The sequence below is a fragment of the Garra rufa genome, chromosome 11 (genome assembly GCF_049309525.1).
Source record: "Garra rufa chromosome 11, GarRuf1.0, whole genome shotgun sequence".
Classification (NCBI taxonomy): Eukaryota; Metazoa; Chordata; class Actinopteri; order Cypriniformes; family Cyprinidae; genus Garra; species Garra rufa.
In genome coordinates this window covers 42,151,499-42,171,984 of record NC_133371.1, presented here as the reverse complement: position 1 = coordinate 42,171,984, position 20,486 = coordinate 42,151,499, and the positions used below count along the sequence as shown (strand labels likewise).

The 20,486-nt window shown below is 33.0% G+C and overlaps 1 protein-coding gene across 1 annotated transcript in view; it reads left to right on the top strand.

The window, feature by feature from the left end:
• The window catches only part of relt (RELT TNF receptor), a 44,751-nt gene that overhangs the window by 20,526 nt on the left and 3,739 nt on the right, over window positions 1-20,486 (top strand). Inside the window, exons 6-10 of the mRNA XM_073850936.1 lie at window positions 315-569; window positions 9,371-9,451; window positions 9,538-9,616; window positions 14,232-14,453; window positions 15,911-16,082. Of these exons, the coding sequence (XP_073707037.1) occupies window positions 315-569; window positions 9,371-9,451; window positions 9,538-9,616; window positions 14,232-14,453; window positions 15,911-16,082 (809 nt within the window). The remainder of the gene's footprint in view (window positions 1-314; window positions 570-9,370; window positions 9,452-9,537; window positions 9,617-14,231; window positions 14,454-15,910; window positions 16,083-20,486) is intronic.

Here is a 20,486-nt window from a genome sequence, read left to right as displayed (position 1 = left end):
TTAATTTATTTAAACCACAAAATAAGTATAAGGAACTACAAAAAAGGTCTAATGATCCATATATTTTTAAATATAACATGCACATACACTTTCATATGCTGATACGTAAATGATCAGCACGGGAACTTCGATTTGGGAATGTAGTTTGATTTCTATCTTCTCAGTTGTTAAAGGCAATTATCAAAATTTGATAAAGTGTTGTTTAATTATCCAATTATCCAATGATACTTTTTTGCATGATGCATATTCTGAGTCATTTAGAATTGCACTCATTTGTTTTATGAATAATAATGTCACATGTGTTCAATCTACAGAGCCATACAGCCGACGGAAACGTAATGTTGGTAAAAGCACCCCCAACAGGTCTGGAGTGGGAGGTGCAAACGCCACCAGCGTTCAAAGTCCAGAAGAGAAGAGCACGGAGTACGCTGTGTTTGCACTGGTACCAATCTTCTGTGTAATGGGCCTGCTGGGAATTCTCATCTGTAACCTGCTCAAGAAGAAGGGCTATCGCTGCAACGCGGAGAAAGAAGGAGTGGATGCAGAAGCTGCTACTCCACAGAAAGAAGGTACGGCACACAATCACAGAAATCAATACTTGTATTCAGCAAGGATGCATTAAATTGATTAAAAGTAGAAGGATTATTTTAAATAATGGTTCTTTGATCTTTCTATTCATCAACGAATTCCGAAAATAAAAGCATTTTACCATTCCCTCAAAAATATAAAGCAGCACAAGAGTTTTTAACATTGATAATAATAAGAAATGTTTCTTGAAGCAAATCAGCACATTAGAATGATTTCTGAAGGATCATGGATTGAAAATTCAGCTTTGCATCACAGGAATAAATTACATTTTACAATATATTCACATAGAAAGCAGCTATTTGAAATTAGGGTGATATATTGCAATATTAAAGCTTACAGTACATAATGACAGAACTAGAAAAAGAGCCTTTTACGGCTTGCAGCAGGTTTGAAAATGGATTGAAGACATTAGATCAGATTATGTTTAGCAGGCTATTTTGTTGTAGGCAGACAAACAGACATAGATAACCTCACTATGTCATCTTAATGATGAAAACGATATTTTAAAAACACAAAACATGATTTAAGTTAGTAGGCCAGACACCAGAAACTTCACAAGATGGCTTTAATGCAATAGTTAGTAGTGTACATGTACATTTTCTTCATAATTGTTATTTTACATACAGTACAAATTCTGAGTTTTGAGTGAAATTAATACTGTTATTCAGCAAGGATGAATTAAAGGCATCAAAAGTGGTCAGAGAAGACATTTATAATGTTTTTTTCAAATCTTTATATTAATCAAAGTATCTTGAAAAATAAAACATATGACAGTTTTGACAAAAATATGAAGCAGCACAACTGTTTTTAACATTGATAATAATAAGAAATGTTTCTTGAGCAGCAAATCAGCATATTAGAATGGTTTCTGAAGAATTATGTGATGCTGAAGACTGTAGTAATGATGCTGAAAATTCAGCTTTGATCACAGGAATGAATTATATTTTACAATATATTCACATAGAAAGATAGAAAGCGACTTTTTAAAATTGTAATAATATTTCACAATATTACAGATTTTACAGTATTTTCAATCAATTAAATGCAGCCTCGGTGAGCTGAAAAGTCTTCATTAAAAAATCTTACCAACCTCAATATTTTGAACAGTAGTATATGTTGCTTCAGTAGGACTTATATTCTAATCGGACCAAAAAGAGAGTTGTTTTTGCAGTGTTGTTTCAGTAAATGCACTGTCTTTTATCTCAAATTCGATGCGAACCCTATAGTCAAAATTCCCTAAAAGTCAAATAAACAAAACAGCCAAGCCAAATACGCCCATATTAATGATGCAAACGTCTCCACACAGCTCATCTGCTGTTTGCTAAAACTCACTTCACCTGAGTTTGGTTTCTAAAATGAACCCAGTGCCCCAATTGTTAGGTTAAGACCCCGCCTCCTTAAAGTGAAACTAAATAAATTCACTGTACACAACAAGAACACAGTGTTTATTTCTCCTTTGTGTGCATGTGAATAAATGGGTGGAGCCGCAGCTGTTGTGATGAGCTCAGTTTTTCATCTACAGTAGGACTTGTATATGATGTTTCAGGTTCCACCAGTAAAGCTGGAACGTCTACAGGAACAAAGTAAATGACACTTTAATCACAGCATGTTTTGCAGCTGAATAAGCAGAGCAGCAGAGCTGGATTTGGGGTTTTGTTCAGGATGTCAAGCTGCAGAATTGTTTGTGTTCAGTAGAAAACGGAAATAAATCATGTAAGCAGCAAGAGACTATTGACTTTGGTTAAAGGACTAGTGCACCTAGTGCACCATCTCCTGAAAATGTACTCAGCCTCAGGCCATCCAAGATGTTGATGAGTTTGTTTCTTCATCAGATTTGGAGAAATGTAGCATTACTTTGCTTACCAATTGATGTGAATGGGTGCCGTCAGAATAAGAGTCCAAACAGCTGATAAAAACATCACAATGATCGACAAGTAATCCACACCACTCCAGTCCATCAATTTACATTATAAACAAAGCCATTATTAAGACACTTTTAAGTCTTCTATTCATAATAATGCTCTTTGCAGTAAAAAAGTCATCTGGTCTGAATCAGGAGAGAAATATGCAAGGGTCAAGCACCGTTTACAAGACACAGTCCAAAACATGGATTTTGATGTGAGAGGACAACAAAAGATGGACTTTTTCACTGGAAGAAGCATTATCATGAATTATAGGCTCATATTTTGGATAGAAATGATATTTAAAAAGTTCAAATGTCTTGATTGTGGATTTGTTTCTTACACAAACACAGCTTTTGGCTTCACAAGATGTTAACTGATGGACTGGAGTGGTGTGGATTACTTGTGGATTATTGTGATGTTTTTATCAGCTGTTTGGACTCTCATTCTGACGGCACCCTTTCACTTCTATTTTTTAGCAAATTATGTATAATGTAAGTCAGATGTAAGTCAGAATTGCAAGATATAAACTCGCAATTCTGTGAAAATTCCTTTTTTTTCTCCTCGGAAATGAACTTTGGACAATTCTGAGAAAAAAAAAAAAAATTGCGAGGAAAAAAGTCAGAATTGCGAGTTAAGTCAGTATTGTGAGAAAGAATCTTGGAATTCTGAGAAATGAAGTCAGAATTGTGTGATATAAACTCGCAATTGTGTTATTAAGTCAGAATTGTGAGATATAAACTCGCAATTCTGTGAAAATACCTTTTTTTTCTCCTCAAAAATGGACTTTGGACAATTCTGAGAAAAAAAAAGTGAATTGCAAGATAAAAACCCACAATTGCGAGGAAAAAAGTCATAATTGTGGGATACAAACTCACAATTGCGAGAAATAAAGTCAGAATTGTAAGATACAAACTCACAAAAAAAGTCAGAATTGTAAGATACAAACTCACAATTGCAAGAAAAAAGTCAGAACTGTGAGATACAAACTCGCAATTGCGAGAAATAAAGTCAGAATTGTGTGATATAAACTCGCAATTCTGTGAAAATACCTTTTTTTTTCTCCTCAAAAATGGACTTTGGACAATTCTGAGAAAAAAAAGTCTGAATTGCAAGATAAAAACCCACAATTGCGAGAAATAAAGTCAGAATTGTTAGATACAAACTCACAAAAAAAGTCAGAATTGTGAGATACAAACTCACAATTGCAAGAAATAAAGTCAGAATTGTGAGATATAAAAATTGCAAGAAAAAAAGTCAAAATTGCAAGATGCAAACTTGCAATTGCAAGAAAAAAGTCAGAATTGTGAGATATAAACTTGCAATTCTGTGAACATATCTGTCTTTTTTTTCTCCTCAGAAATGGACTTTAGAAATTGGACTATATCTCACAATTCTTAAAAAAAGTGCAAGATACACGCTCGAAATTGCGAGAAAAAAAGTCAGAATTGGCAGAAAACAGTCAGAATTGTGAGATACAAACTCGAAATTGCAAGAAAAAAGTTAAAATTACGAGAAAAAAAGTCAGAATTATGAGAGAAAAAGTCAGAATTGCGAGTTAAGTCAGTATTGTGAGAAATAATCTTGGAATTCTGAGAAATGAAGTCAGAATTGTGTGATATAAACTCGCAATTCTGTGAAAATACCCTTTTTTCTCCTCAAAAATGGACTTTGGACAATTCTGAGAAAAAAAAAGTCATAATTGTGAGATACAAACTCACAATTGCGAGAAATAAAGTCAGAATTGTAAGATACAAACTCACAATTGCAAGAAAAAAAGTCAGAATTGCAAGATGCAAACTTGCAATTACAAGAAAAAAGCCAGAACTGTGAGATACAAACTCGTAAAATTACGAGAAAAAAAGTCGGAATTATGAGAGAAAAAGTCAGAATTGCGAGATATGAACTCGCAATTCTGTGAACATATCTATCTTTTTTTTCTCCTCAGAAATGGACGTTAGAAATTGGACTATATTTCACAATTCTGAAAAAAGTGTGAGATACAAACTCGAAATTGTCAGAATTGTGACCTTTTTTATTTTTTATTCAGTGGTGGAACTTCCATAGTTGTCAGGGCGCTGCTATGTGGTTGCCAAAGCGTTCTCTCCTTTCCTCATCTATCTTTGAGCAGCACAACACTCCTGCTGTATCTCCTTTCCTTAGATCAATAATTCAGTCAGTTCTCTACTTGTAGATGTTCTTTATCTCTATCAACTGCTATCACCGTACTGTTGACTAGTTTTAACATGGTGAGTGTGAACTACATCGGATTAACGTCGACCTAGACACACTTAAACTAATAACAGCCGCAAGGCGAAGCCTCTATTTTAAGTGTTCCTACATACTTCAAAAGAAGAAAATAGCCTATTGGGTGACATCGTGCACCGTTTATGTAAGACGTCTCGGGAACAAAGCGTATTGAAAATATCACAAGATAGCAATGAGGTGTTTAATAATGAAAGGCTGAAAGCTTGTGTTGTGTAAGTCTGGGTCAGCTCCAGGATGCCGTAGAGAGCGTGATGTGTCCAGATGAAAGAGGATGATGAGTCTCTGGGGTGTAATGGGGTTGAAAACATTTAATGAAGTAACAACGTTTGCAGATTGCACCGTTCCGTTCGCTGTTACGTCAGGGTTCCCTGTCCATTCCTGATGGTGCAGTACTAAATTAAATGTCTTTCCTTGGCACTTTTTTTTTGGAGCTGGAACGATTACATAAGCACTTTGCTTTCAAGCACTCAAGAGCATTTCTACCTGGACCAGCATTTCAATACTTTAGAGTCTAACAGTAATCTGATATATAGCGATTGCACATTTTAGCTGTGAGATAAATCCGCATAGATGTCTGAGCATTGGATTTTCAGCTATATGTTTCTAGGAAAGGTCTGGTGCAGTATGCAACAGTAGATGATTTATGTAATATTGCATCAGTATGATGTTTCATTTGTGTTTTTGCCATTGGCCACACCTGCTATTCTGAGATAAAAATATAAAGGTTTCAAAGATGCATTTCTTAGAATACCTCTGTCGCTGCAGAGAAAGTTCAAGCATAATAGATGTACCAGTACATAATGACGGAGCCGAAAAGAGCCTTTTTATGGCTTGCAGCAGGTTTGAAATTAAATTGAAGCCATTAGATTAGATTGCATTAAGTTTAGCAGGTCATTTTGTTGTATGCAGACAAACAGACATGGAATAACCTCATATTATCTGAAGCTAGAAAGTACAAACATTTTGCTTTGGTAATTTTATAACAGCAAAATATTGTTTTAGAAACAAAAACATGATTTTAGTTAGTAGACACTTTGATGCAAGTTTAATGCAAAAAAGTGGCTTTAATGTCATGGTTAAAATTTATATTGAGTATAACAACATTTATGGTAAAAATGTACTGTTTTTGAGCGAAATTAATACTTTTATTGACTAAGGATGAATTAGATAGATGAAAAGTGATAGTAAAAAAACATTTATAATGTTACAAAGATTTTTAATTCAAATAAACGTTTCTTTTTATCTTTATATTAATCAAAGTTTCTTGAAAAATTAAATGTAGGACAGTTTTAACCATTTGGATAAACTTTATTAGCATTATAGTGTTTATCAGGATTCATTTTTGTATTTTTATTTAATTTTAATTAAAGTAATTTTGGTACGTGCGAATTGTAATTTTTATTTGTTTTTTAAATATTTGTATTTAGTGTACATTAGCTTTTATTTGTTAACATTTTTAATTATTAATATTTATTTACTTATTTCAGTTGGTTGGCAAGGCAATATTGTTAATTTTTATTTAGGTTTTTCATTTAATATTTATCTAATATTTTATTTTTATTCAGCTTTACTTCAATTACAGAAAATAAATGTAACTGTTTTATTTTAAGTTATAGTACAATAATAAAACTGTTGTGAAGTGTGAAAAAATCCAAAATAAAATGTGTTGATTGTAAAAATACCATTTCATTTTAGAAATAAAATTAGGGGTAAAATTAGTGTGATATTTCCTTGTGCTATTAACCCTTTTATGTGCTGTTTTAAATATATAACATAAATAAAAAACATAAATAATAAGAAGAATATTTCTTGAGTAATAAATCAGTATATTAGAATGATTTCTGAAGGATCATATGACACTGAAGACTGGAGTAATGATGCTGAAAATTCAGTTTTGAATATTACAAATAAATTACACTTTAAAGTTTATTCAAATAGGAAATTGCTATTTTAAATAGTGATAATATTTTACAGGTTTACTGTGAAGCTTTTGTCTTTTTTAAAGTTTTCTTACAAAAACATTAGAGAATCTTTTCGCAAATAATTGATTTGATTTTAAACAGATTACAGAAAAGTACATTTGTAGCCAGTTTACAATCACATTTGTGACCATGGACCACAAAAAAGGGTCAATTTTTTTTCGAAATTGAGATTTATACATCTGAAAGCTGAATAAATAAGCTTTCTATTGTTCTTTGTTAGGATAGGACAATATTTGGCTGAGATACAACTATTTGAAAATCTGGAATCTGAGGGTGCAAAAAAAAATTGCCTTAAAAGTCCAAATGAAGTTCTTAGTAATGCATATTACTTAGCAAAAAATAAGTTTTGATATATTTACGGTAGGAAATTAACAAAATATCTTCATGAAATATAATAATAATTTTGACCCATGTGCTACTCATGACTGCTTTTGTGGTTGAGGGTCACATTTAAGCAGCAGGCATTTTTAATGGATGTCTGAAGTCAGTTCTTAAGTTCACACAGGTGTCCTAGTAAAGAAATCACACATTAACATTATCCTCTAACCACAAACAAACACAAAGTCACTCAACATTGGCTTTATTTTCAACACTAGATCTATTGTTTTCTCATTTGAAACTCTGCTTAATTATTTTTGTCAAATACTTTGCTTCAAACACTGACACTTGCATTTATTAAAATGATATTTTGACATTTTATGCATCCAAACACTTTAGTAGATGCATGACTACACTCTTAAAAATAAACGTGCTTCACAATGCCATAGAAGAACCTTTTTTGTTTAAGTGGTTCCATAAAGAACCTTTAACATCTGAAGAACCTTTCTGTTTCACAAAAGGGTTTTTGTGGTGAAAGAAGGTTCTTCAGATTATAAAAAGGTAGAAAAAATGGTTCTTTAAAGAACCTTTAACCCCAAAAATGGTTCTTCTTGGCATCGCTGTAAAGAACCTTTTAAAGCACCTTTATTTTTAAGAGTGTATGATTCTAACAGAGCATATTTGATTGATCAGAAACATAAAGCGGCGCTCATTCTGGGCGAATATAGCAGAGTGCTGAGTGAGCTGTTCTCTGCGTCCACAGCTGCCTCGCTCTGGAACTCTGGGATATAGTTTCCATAGAGATACCCTTAACTGCACACAGAGCCTTCTGTATGCTTTAGATTCACAAATGCGTCACAATAGAGACTGTCAGAGACATTTTCGGTGTGTTTTGAGTCCTTCTGCCTATGGTGATTAATGATGAACTGGTGTGTTTTTAACTCATGTGATGAGGCTAATAAGGACAGAGTAGCGGCTTCCCTGTGCTGTTAAACTGGTTAAAAATAGCACTTACGTCACGACAATACAAATGCACAACAATAGAGGTGTTTTAAATCATGCTGGAGCTTCAAAGTAATATTTGCTCACCCTGAAGCTCACAAAACTGGTTAAAACCATGTCTGTCACCTAAAATATTTATGTATATCATTTGCATATAGAGAGTGAAGCTTATTTTTTAGCTACTTAAAGAATGTAAAGCTCATTTACTCATTTAGCTCATATATATATATATATATATATATGGGTCAAAGACGAAAAAGTGTTTAAGCATAAAAACAACAAGTGTAATACTGCTTTAAATTGTTGCTGTTTTTCCAAAAAAATATTTAAAAGTTTACTGTTTAATTTAATTGCATTTGTGTTTTTGTTTTTCTGAGCCAAAAAATAAATATCATACATATTTCCCTAATTTACAGAAAACAAAAACACAATACAATTTAAAATGCTCCCTTATTCTTTGATATATTTTAATATGTACAAGTGAGAATAAGCATGTTGTTTGAATTTTAACATAAATATTGTTACACTGAATGGCATTATTTCAACCAAATTTTGACATTTTAATGTCCAAAGACTTATTTGAAACCTTAAAAGAAGACACTTTCCGTTCCATGTGCTTTCTATGGACATATATATTTATATTTATATTTAATTAGCTTTCATGTTTGCATTTAAACTTTTGTTTATTTTTCAGTTTTATTTCAATTTAATTTTATGTTGAGTGATTTTATGTGCAAGTTGTAATTTTTATTAGATTTTTAAATATTTCTATTTCATTTTCTTTCATTTGAATTTATTAACCTTTTTAATTAATGATATTTATTATCTTATTTATTGCAGTTGGCAGGCAAGGCAATATTCTTAATTTTTTTTTAGGTTTTATCCTTATATTTATCTAATATTTTATTTAATTTCAGCTTCATTTCAATTACAGAAAATTATTTTAATTATTTTAATATTTATTTTTAGACCTTTCAATTGTACAAACTTTATATAGTTTTTGTTACACCATGCATATTTAATAAAAACAAATATCTTTTTTATACTAGATAATTTTATTTTTTTTAAATTAATTTTATTTACTATATGACAGTTATCGGGGCTAAAAATGAACTTTATTTATTCAAAATAAAATGTGTTAATCATAAAAATAGAATTTCACAAAGTGAAATTAGACTATGACATTAAATCTTACAATTCATACAATTATGTCCTGTTTTTTATGATCTATTTGCCTTCTGTCTAAAAGAGCCTGAGTCAAAACACAGCAAATAGTGTATTAACTTAACTATTTTTGCTATTTCTCCTCAGGAAACCCTTGTCCGTACATTGTTGATGACCCCAATGAAGACACCATCAGCATTCTGGTGCGGCTCATCACAGAGAAGAAAGGTGTGTGATGTTTCTCGACACTTTTACCTCACATCACACAGTGAGATCAGAGTCTCATTGCATCTCCATGTGTTTGTGTTTTACAGAAAACGCGGCTGCTCTGGAAGAACTTCTGCAGGAATATGAGAATAAACAGATGGCCCTCAACAAGAGCTCATCCATCAAGTAAGAACATCAAAAAGCCTATTTGAAAACTCACACACAGCACATAGAGTCCAAAATTAACTTGTGAGACAATGCATATATTTTGTATTTTTTTTTTCATTGCAAAATAGATTCCTGTCTCTAAAAAAAATAGGATTTTTGAGACGTTTTTTTCCTTTTTCCTTGTTTTTAGTGACACAGTGCAGGTCGTTATGCCGACACAACGTCATATATGACTCATTCTGTGTCTATTTGTGACACTGAAACTGTAACAGTAACATAAAGAACTATTGTGGTTTAGTTCTTAATAGTTTTTATGATAAATATTCCATTTACACTGTGTCACCACAGGGAAGTCTGGAGAACAATAAGCTGTAGGCATATGTTTTGTTATGAGTAAATGAGTAAATGTCTTGGAAAGTTACAATTCCATTTTACTTTATATTGCAGTTCCTAAGAAAGTTACAAAGCCAGTTTCTACTAAATATGAAGCATCACAGCTCTTTTCAAAATAATAATAAGAATTTCCAGCATATTTAAGTGTTTTCTGAAGGATCATGTGACACTGAAGACTGGAGTAATGATGCTAAAAATTCAGCTTTTGATCACAGAAATAAATTACATTTTACAATAAATTCACATAGAAAACTGGTATATTGTAATTGTAATAATATTTCATATTTTTATATATTATTATAGTATTTATTATTTTAATTTACATTTCGATTTTTTTGTTTTCTTTTGGTTATGTGCTTTTATTTTATTTTATTTTTATTTTTTACATTTTATTTAACATTTACATTTATTTAATTACTTTAAATTGTTTTTATATTCATGTATCATTTTAGCTTATAGCTATATTTTCATTTTTTTCAGTTTAAGTAATTTTTGTCAAATTTTTCTTTTTGTGGTTTTATTATCTTTTTTTTGTGTGTATATTTTTAATTTCATCATGCTTTTTTCCTAGTTTTAGTAATTAGCCAAGTAAAATACATACTTAATTTGGACAACTTTAAAGGTGATTTTCTCAATATAATAATAAGCAAGCAATTTTAAACTAGCTAAGCATGTAATTTAACGACAATAATGGCATTACAGAAAGATTTCTAATTCAACTTTCGGTCCATCAAAGAATCCTGAAAACATTAATTGCATCACAATTTCTACTAAATCGGAAGCAGCACAGATCTTTTAGCATATTCGAATGATTTCTGGAGGATCATGTGATACTGAAGACTGGAGTAATGATGCTAAAAATTAAGATCACAGAAATAATAACTATTAAATTGTAATAATATTTCTTTCTACATTTTTACTGTATTTGTGATTGAGCAGAAGAGACTTCTTTCACGCTTGAATCATTGCCTGACTCATCTCCAGTCATAATGAATCGAATTAAGCTCAGAGGAATTCCCCATTTATAAAACAGCGAGCACTTTTCCATTAGCTGAGATAAAGATGCAGCTCATTCTTGTAAACTGCTTGATGAAAAATCGATGTAGTGTTAGAAGAGCTGAGGGAGAGATCGTGCCTGTGTTAATGAGTTTGCACCAGGTTTGCAGCGCTGACAAGTCTATAAATCATCAAGAAGGAAGTGCTTGTTCATTTTCCAACTGCAGCATCACCACAGTGAAGTCAAGGTTCCTTAAAAACCACAGAGGGACATTTCTCTGTTCATCAAAAATAGACTTGTTTTGGTCATTATTGTAGATTTATGTGTATACTTATCGACTGTTCTACGGCGCATCCAATCAGATGTCAGGGTCATAATTATGCATTTTAGAATGTCAAACACATCATAACAGTCAGAGACAAAGCCTGCTTCATTTTTTTGCCATCACAGTTGACCTCTGGGAAATTTACTGGCACAGAGATCCGGTGTGCTGCCATCACCAGTGCCTGCTGAAATAACAGCATGTGCCATCTGTTTAGTTCAAGAGATCCTTTAATTCTAGACCCTTTTCTACAGGCCGAGAGCGCTGTGTTATACAGTACATCTGCTGTGAGCTCAGGGACTCTGACGTCATCACAATGGAACTATGGGAGTGGGTGGGGGATATCAGGACTCCATGAATGGATTGTGGTCTATGTGCTTTCAGTCTGTCCAAACTCAGAGAAGACCTGAATATACTTCAAGACTTATTTTAAGAACTATCTATGCTGCTAGAACTGCTATCTGGTAGGGCTGCCACTAACTAGCAGCTGAGTCCTTATCTTCAAGTATCATCTAAAAAAACGAATTTCATAGGGCCCAATAATTCCATATATATTATTGAGGTCAATACGTATTTGATCACCCTGTGATTTAGCAAGTTCTCTTACTTAGAAATCATGGAGGGGTCTACAATTTTCAGCATAGGTGCCTTTCCACTGTGAGAGACAGAATCTAAAAATAAAAATTCGGAAATCACATTGTATGATTTCTTAAAGGGATGGTTCGGAGTAGAATTGACTTCATTGCTATGCACTCCGAAGCCCATGTAAATACCCCATCCAAAGTTTTTTTTACCTTAGTCAAACATTTATGGAGATATTAGAGTTTTTCGAATTGCTTGTTACAGGAGTGAATGGTACATGTGATGTATCTCGTAAATTGCACCACTAAACGTGCAAGTAATCTTACCAAACTTGTACAGTAGTGTAAATAGGTTACGTACTCACAAAACGCTGCATCAGAACATTTGTAAGTCCACCATGAGTGTTTTAAAAACACGTTTTAGCCGATCCCTACTAGTCTCAAAAACTACAAGTCGACGTCACTTCCCTGGTTTGAAAAAAGCACGTAAAAGTCCTCCTACTACATCTGTGTGCATGTCAACTTGTAGGAGGACTTTTACATGCTTTTTTCAAACCAGGGAAGTGACGTCGACGTGTCGCCATTTGTAGTTTTTGAGACTAGTAGTTCTCGGGTAAAATGTGTTTTTAAAACACTCATGGTGGACTTACAAATGTTCCGATGCAGCGTTTTGTGAGTACATAACCTATTTACACTACTGTACAAGTTTGGTAAGATTACTTGCACGTTTAGTGGTGCAATTTACGAGATACATCACATGTACCATTCACTCCTGTAACAAGCAATTCGAAAAACTCTAATATCTTCATAAATGTTTGACTAAGGTAAAAAAAACTTCGGATGGGGTATTTACATGGGCTTCGGAGTGCATAGCAATGAAGTCAATTCTACTCCGAACCATCGCTTTAACAATTTATTTGTGAATTACTGTGTCAAATAAGTATTTGGTCACTTGCTTTCCAGCCAGATTTCTGACCCTCAAAATCATACAATGTGATTCTCAAGTAATGGAAAAGAATTTGGTAAAAATAAAACTTTTAAACTTAATTAATTAGACAGGCTTTTTGATATAATAATAATAATTTGACTATTAAAATAGAGTATAGAATAACTAAAATGGAATAAAACAGAATTTGGAAATGAAACTGATTTTATAGGGCCCTATAACTGTATACACACACACACACACACACACACACACACACACACACACATATATTTATATATAATTAGTTAAAATAAAGAATCAAAAATCATTTCAATGGAATCCAGAAAAATAATGGAAAAGAATTTGCCAAAATATATATATATATATATATATATAATGCATATATAATAGCAATTAGGTAATAATAATTATTTCAAAGAAAGTACATAACCTAGTTGACAAAATCATAGTGTTTGTAAATTCACAATTATGCTTAATTTAAAATTTTAAATGGGTTAAATATATATTGCAGCCTTGGAAAAACAGTCTAATAATGTGTTTCATGGATTCTCGTCTGTGAAATGCACCATTTACGGTATTTTGATTTTCTGTATTTTTAAATTTCGACTATTCGGTTGCTGATGTGTTTTGAGTAGTTTAGGGTGTTGCTATGTGGTTGCTAAAGTGTTCTAAAATGGATTTTAGGACGCTGACATTGACGTTTCCAGTCTGTTGTACCTTAAAGGTCCACTGAAGTGCCTTGAAACACGCAGCATTATTCTATGTGGTGACGTACTTTTAACTGAAACAAAAACATATCGCCCAGCCCCGCCCACTTATTTTGAATAGCCAATAGCGTTCCATTTATATCTGCTGGGGAAGAGCGGTTGAGCTCGGTAAAGCCGCATTTGTAAGCTTATGACAGCCACAGACTAATAAATTACCCCACAGATTCAATATGAAACTTGCTAAAACGAAATAGTGATCATAATCATGCTGAGGCTGTGTAGTTTAATACATGCCGATCGCACATATGAGCGCATATGATCTCCTCCGGGTAAATGCGTCTCTGTGTAGGGGGCGGGACATTACGGACTCTAGAGAGCATTTGATTGGACAGAACATTTGATGAGAAATTGAAGTGCACGGTGATATCACCCAAATCCTTGATTCATATTGGCGGAAGTGACGAGACTGTAAGTTTTGAATGCCCATATCTTGTAAACGCGAATTTTGTCTTTGTTTTGCAGCACACTAGCTTATAGATAACCTTAAGGCTAATATATTCATACTAAAAGCCAAAAAACTTTAATTTTGATTTCAGGGGGACTTTAAGTCCAAATATTTTTGTAAAATACACACACAGTATGTCTATGAGTTGCTAAGTGTCTCTCTGTCTGTGTCTCCCTCAGGTTTCCAGTTCTTCCTCATTTCTCTCCGTTCCGTTCTCTGCCTCGGCTGTGTCCCCATCAGCATCATTTGCACACTATAAACGGGTTGGCCTCGCGCTCCGGCCTCTGCTGCTCACGCTGCAGTCAGAAGAAATGGCCCGAGCTGCTGCTGCCCATCGATATGCACAAAAGCCCCACTGACCTGGTCAAGACGCCGGAGGTCACCATCCTGTCTGTAGGAAGGTGAGGAGAAAATCAAATAAAATATACAATTTACACCACATGAGAAATCTGTTTATTAAGCTCTGTTCCAACACCTAGTGAACATAGTAGACATCAAAGATGTACTTCCTATATAAAAATGTAAATGCCTTGATTTGACCAGTTTTCTGAGGCAGTCTTATATATGTTTAGTATTTTTATATAGTATTATTGTATTTATTATTATTTTCAATTTTAGTTTTCTTTTATAGTTTTGTCAGTTGTATTATTTTTGTTTACATTTTAACATTTACATTTATTTAATTACTTTAAATAGTTTTTATATTCAAATTTTATTTTATTTCAATGATATATATATTTTTTTATATTTGTTAATTCTATTTTTACATCTTTTTATGAATCTTTAATTTCAACTTATTTTATTTCATCTTTACTTTAGTGACCAAATTTCTTTAATACTATTTGTTATTATTTTTAATTACTTTTCCATTTTAGTTTTCTTTTAGTAATTTTGTTGTTGCTTTTTTAATTATGTTTGTTTACAGTCTATTTAACATTTACATTTATGTAATTATTTTCAATTGTTTTTATTTTCATATTTTATTATTTTTTATCTTATAATATATTATTAATTTTATCTTATAATATACTTTTAGTGTAGTTAATTTTATCTTTTCTTTATTTCAAATAATTTTATTGTTTATTTATTTTTATTTTTTTTAGTCCTTTTTATGTATTTTTAGTGCTTTTATGATCTTTTTAATGATTTTTTGTGTTTTATTTTTATTTGAGCTTTATTTCAGTGACCAATCATTTTTTCATAGTTTTTGTAATTAGCTAAAACTAAAACTTTATCATTCATCATATTCAAGATAGATGAGTGGATCACCAACAAAATAATGTAATCATGTGATGTGGTAATATAAATATATAATTTACAATAACCAAAAATACATTGTATGGGTCAAAAATCATTAGGATATTAAGTAAAGATCAAGTTCCATGGCAATATTTTGTAAATTGTACAAATACATATATAAACACTTAATTTTTGATTAGTAACATGCATTGCTAAGAACTTCATTTGGACAACTTTAAAGGCGATTTTCTCAGTATTTAGATTTTTTTGCACCCTCAGATTCCAAATCAGTTGTATCTTGGTCAAATATTGTCCTATCCTAACAAACCATACAGTACATCAATGGAAAGCTTATTTAAATTGGCCCTTATGAATGGTTTTGTGGTTCAGGGTCATATATTAACTTCAATATGTCAGAATGCTCAAGAGTCTACTGGTATCTATCAAGTCTCACTAGGTTTTGGAGTAGGCCTGTAAATGAATGAATGAATGAATCAGGTGTTGTTTGGGATGGTAATTCACATCTCATTCTTACATACACACCCAGTTATGCTCACAGTGACACATCAGGCCTGTAATGCACTCACTGACTTCTATGTCACGTGCATGTGAACGGCAGGTTCCAGGTCGCTCAGATCCCAGAAGTGAAGTCAGCTTCCAAGGAAGTGACCCAGCCGGAATCGAGCGACACGGACTCCATGGACAGCAGCCACACGGAGCTCGCGGAAGAGCGTTCCCTGCTGGGCGTGTCCTCTTCCTGTAACTCCGCCTCCTCAAAGTCCAGACAGGAGGTGAGTGAGTAAACAAGCAAAACAGGAATATACCTCCAAGCATGTTTGTGTTTCTGTAATACCGTACACCCTTTTGCCTCGGTATGTAGTTTCCTCTTCCCCTTCTCTCCCTTTACAGCCTTGACCTGAAGCTTATTGTCTAAAGCCATGCATGAAAAATTCCCACAGGAAGTCTAGTGCATTTGTCATCAGTAAATGAATAGGAAATAGAATTATTTGATTAGTCAGAGCTTAGTCGAGGTTCGTGAATATCCGGTGATGAACACTGTAGACAATCCTGTTTATTTAATGTTGTTAAATAACAGTCTGCTCATTTCCAAAAAATGCTTAATTTGATTATGCTGAGTTCAAAAATTACGTCACATACAGTTTTGTACAGGATTAGACATAAAATGTCATCAGAATCATTCACGCATGTGAAAATGGGCTGAGAATTGAACAAATACACTGCAAAAAAATGCTTTTCTTTCTTAGATTTTTTGTCTTGTTTCCAGCCAAAATATCTAAAAATTCTTAAATCAAGAAGGATTTTCTAGATGAGTGAAAATTGTCTTGCTTTTGGAAAAAACAAGTCAAAACTTAGTGCGTTTTTGCTTGTTCTGTGGAAAAACTCACTTAATTTTGACTTGTATTTTCTGAAAACAAGAAAATAATTTTTACGTGTCTAGAAAATCCTTTTTGATTTAAGAATTTTTAGATATCTTGGCTGGAAACAAGACAAAAAAGCTAAGTAAAAAAAAAAAAAAGTGAAAATGATTGTCAAAAGCAGAAATGCTACGAAAGCACATACTTCGTGAGAAAGTGCTACATGCTTATTTATTTAATTTTATTAAATAACAGTCTGCTCATTTCCGAAAAATGCTTAATTTGATTATGCTGAGTTCAAAAATTACATCACATACGGTTTTGTACAGGATTAGAGAAAATGTCATCAGAATCATTCATACATACAAATAGTTAGAATCTGGCTCAGATTTGGACAGGAATCATGTCTTTGTGGTGTTTTTCTGTTGATTAAGTGATAATACAAGACATCTTCACTTTGAACACTGCAAAAAAAATGCTTTTCTTACTTAGATTTTTTTGTCTTGTTTCCAGACAAAATATCTAAAAATTCCTAAATCAAAAAGGATTTTCTAGACAAGTAAAAATTGTCTTGTTTTCAGAAAAAACAAGTCAAAATAAAGTGCATTTTTGCTTGTTCTGAGGAAAAACTCACTTAATTTTGACTTGTTTTTTTCTGAAAACAAGAACATTTTTTTTTACTTGTCTAGAAAATCTTTTTTTTATTTAAGAATTGGCTGGAAACAAGACAAAAAAAATCTAAGTAAAAAAAAGATAAACATTTTTGTCAAAAGCAGAAATGCAACGAAAGCACATACTTCGTAAGAAAGTGCTTATTTATTTAATTTAAATGTCATCAGAATCATTCATACATGTGAAAATGGGCTGAGAATTGAACAAATAGTTGTAATCTTGCTCAGATTCAGACAGGAATCATGTTTTTGTGGTTGTTTTCAGAAAAAACAAGTAAAAATTAAAGCTGCGAGCAGCGATGAACGGGCCCTCGCACCCGGGCTCACCGCCGACCGGTGGCTTCAGGAAAACAGCAAACGGTGGGCAGTATGCTTTTAATACAGTAAATGTAGGAGAAATATGTCAAAGTCACTTAAATGTGCCAAACTTGCCGCTGCCAGCTGGTGGCGCTATGCCTATAACTGATTATTGGCATGTAGATGTGTTCAGGCCAGCACTATTATCAAACATATGAAGTTTGGTGCAGATTGACCTTGGTATGTTTGAGTTAGTGAAATATATGATATATCCTGCTGCCAACAGGTGGCGCTATGATAATATCTGAATATTGGTCTTTAGGTGTCTTCAGGCCACGACTCTTACCAAACCTGTGAATTTTGTGGCAGATCAGACATTTTCAGGCTAAGTTATAACCACTTCTATGTCTATGCAGAAACATCAAACTTTGTCAGGCCACCACGGACATGCCCTTTAATGAAAACTCAAGATCTTCACAATTTAACATCTCTAAGGCCTCAAGATCAGACTGACCAAATATAATGTTGATTTAACTAAATGCAATCAATGCAAGGACTTCAGATAAATGCCAACTGTGAACCTGTATGCTACAAATTCCCTATTTTCTGATGAAGATGATAAGAACATGATTCATGATGATAGCAAAATGTTATTATTGCTTGCTTTACGTCCACCACTTCTGCTTAAATGTCATTGTTACCTATCTGTACAATTTGTGTGTGGATATTGCTTTGCTGGTGACTCCTGTTATAAGACATCACTCTTAAGCGCTACATAACTAAGAATCAATAAGGAAGACGGTGCCCAGTTGGCACATGCATTCACAGTAACCCTCTGCTAGTTTGGATTTTAAGTTTACAGAATTGAAAGGGTTACACTTTAAAATCAACACACAGACACATACACACAAAATATAAAATGTTGCCATCCAGTTTCATTTGTTAAAATTAACTATATTAGTTAACATGACCAATAAATAAATAGCATTTATTAATGTTAATTAATATTAAGCTAAAAAAAGTATTCATATAAAGTTTATGTACTGTGAATTAACATGAACATGAACACAGTTCATGTGGGTGTACAGCAATACACAATAAAGTGCTCTATAAACGCTTCATTCTTTCAAAATATCTTTAAAAATCAAGTTGAGTATTTTAACGGGGTGATACATATATATAACTGATCTTAAAATTATGGTTTTCAGATGTTTTGAAGAGATAACAGTAACGTTTGTTTTGTTGTCAAAGTTTGTCTTAATTTTTTATTATTATGATTTTATATTCAATAAATAACACTATGTAAATATTGTCTATCAATGAAGATAAATTGATCATGCTAAAAAGTTGTATTTTTTTAAATCTTTTGCTATGTGACTGAATAGGACAAGTTCATGGTACAGTTAAGTAAAAAATAAATAAAAAACAACAACTGCAAAATACGAACAATGAAAGACTTAGTGACCCTTTATATTTTCTCAAAATATCAGACTCTCAAAGATCAGACATATTTATGTAATTACACTACATACAGTATGTGCATTTTGTTCAAAGATGGTCTGTAGAATGGCTCTCTACTCTGTCACCCTCTCTGCCTCTCACCCCTCCCCCCTGCAATAATGAGCTTCTCTGTGCCTGACTGAACGCACACACATACTGTAGAGACATTCACCAGAGTGACAGCAGGTTTCTGAGTTATCTTTTTAATTTTCTTTAATTCATTGAAGCTTGTATAAAATTTATATTTCCAGCACTTGCTCAGAATGATTAGATCTCTGTGTGAAAAAAGTTTTAAAGAGTTTGGATGCTGCACTTTAAAGATATAAAAATATTTTTTACTATATCTTTAAAAAATCACCACGTCCACACCGTTCAAGATATCCAAAATCCGCTCGCAATTTAACATCTTCAGAATATTCTCTTCATGTTAAAAAAGTTTGGTGTGAACAGCTGGTTGTTCTTAGAAGTAGTGTGCATTTGTTTACAGCCTGATTTTTCCAAAAATCCACATTCAAATCAAAATAGCCGGCTTCCTGTTGGTCTCAGCTAATGAGTTTAATTTAGAAAGTTGTCCAAATTGATGAGATTAATATATGTACAGAGTTTGGTGACTGTAGGAAAAACTAACCCCCCAACTTTTGTCAAAAGATGGCGCTATAGAGTGCCTGCTCCTCGCCCATTTATGACCTTTTGCCAGTGTCTAACTATCATTAATATTGATGTGTGTGTTGAGTTTCATGAAATTCTAAGCATGTTAACTGCCTCGAAAAGACAGGAATCTAATTTTAAAGTTTGACATGTTGCCATGGCAACAGCATTCGATTTATCATCGACCCCTTTACATATTCTCATCGGCCGTGTTTTGACATGATTTTGATGAAGTTTAAAGAAAATCGAGTAAAATTAAGAGGCTGATTTCAAAGCATTTTGAAAATGACACACTTCCTGCTGCCAGTTGGTGGCGCTATAACTTTGACTCATAATAGTCACATTTATGGAATCGGCATCATACAACGAACAAACTGGTGAAGTTTCATCAGAATCAGGCAATGTGGTCAACAGTTATTAGACACTTCCCGTTTCTCATTTCTCGCCATAACTTTGTCGCCTTGCCACGGCCAAACCGTTCGAGATATCAAAAATCTCCTCGCAATTTAGCATCCCCAATGTCTTGAGATCATGCTGACCGAGTTTGGTGACAATCCCATGGAATTCCTGGGAGGAGTACGTTAAATTCCAGAGCATGCGCTTTTTAAACAGCCCTAAATATCTCACTTCCTGTCAGGTGGAGCCTATGACATAGAGTACAAAAGTTGTTTGGCTCAGTGAGTTCTATATGTGTACCGAGTTT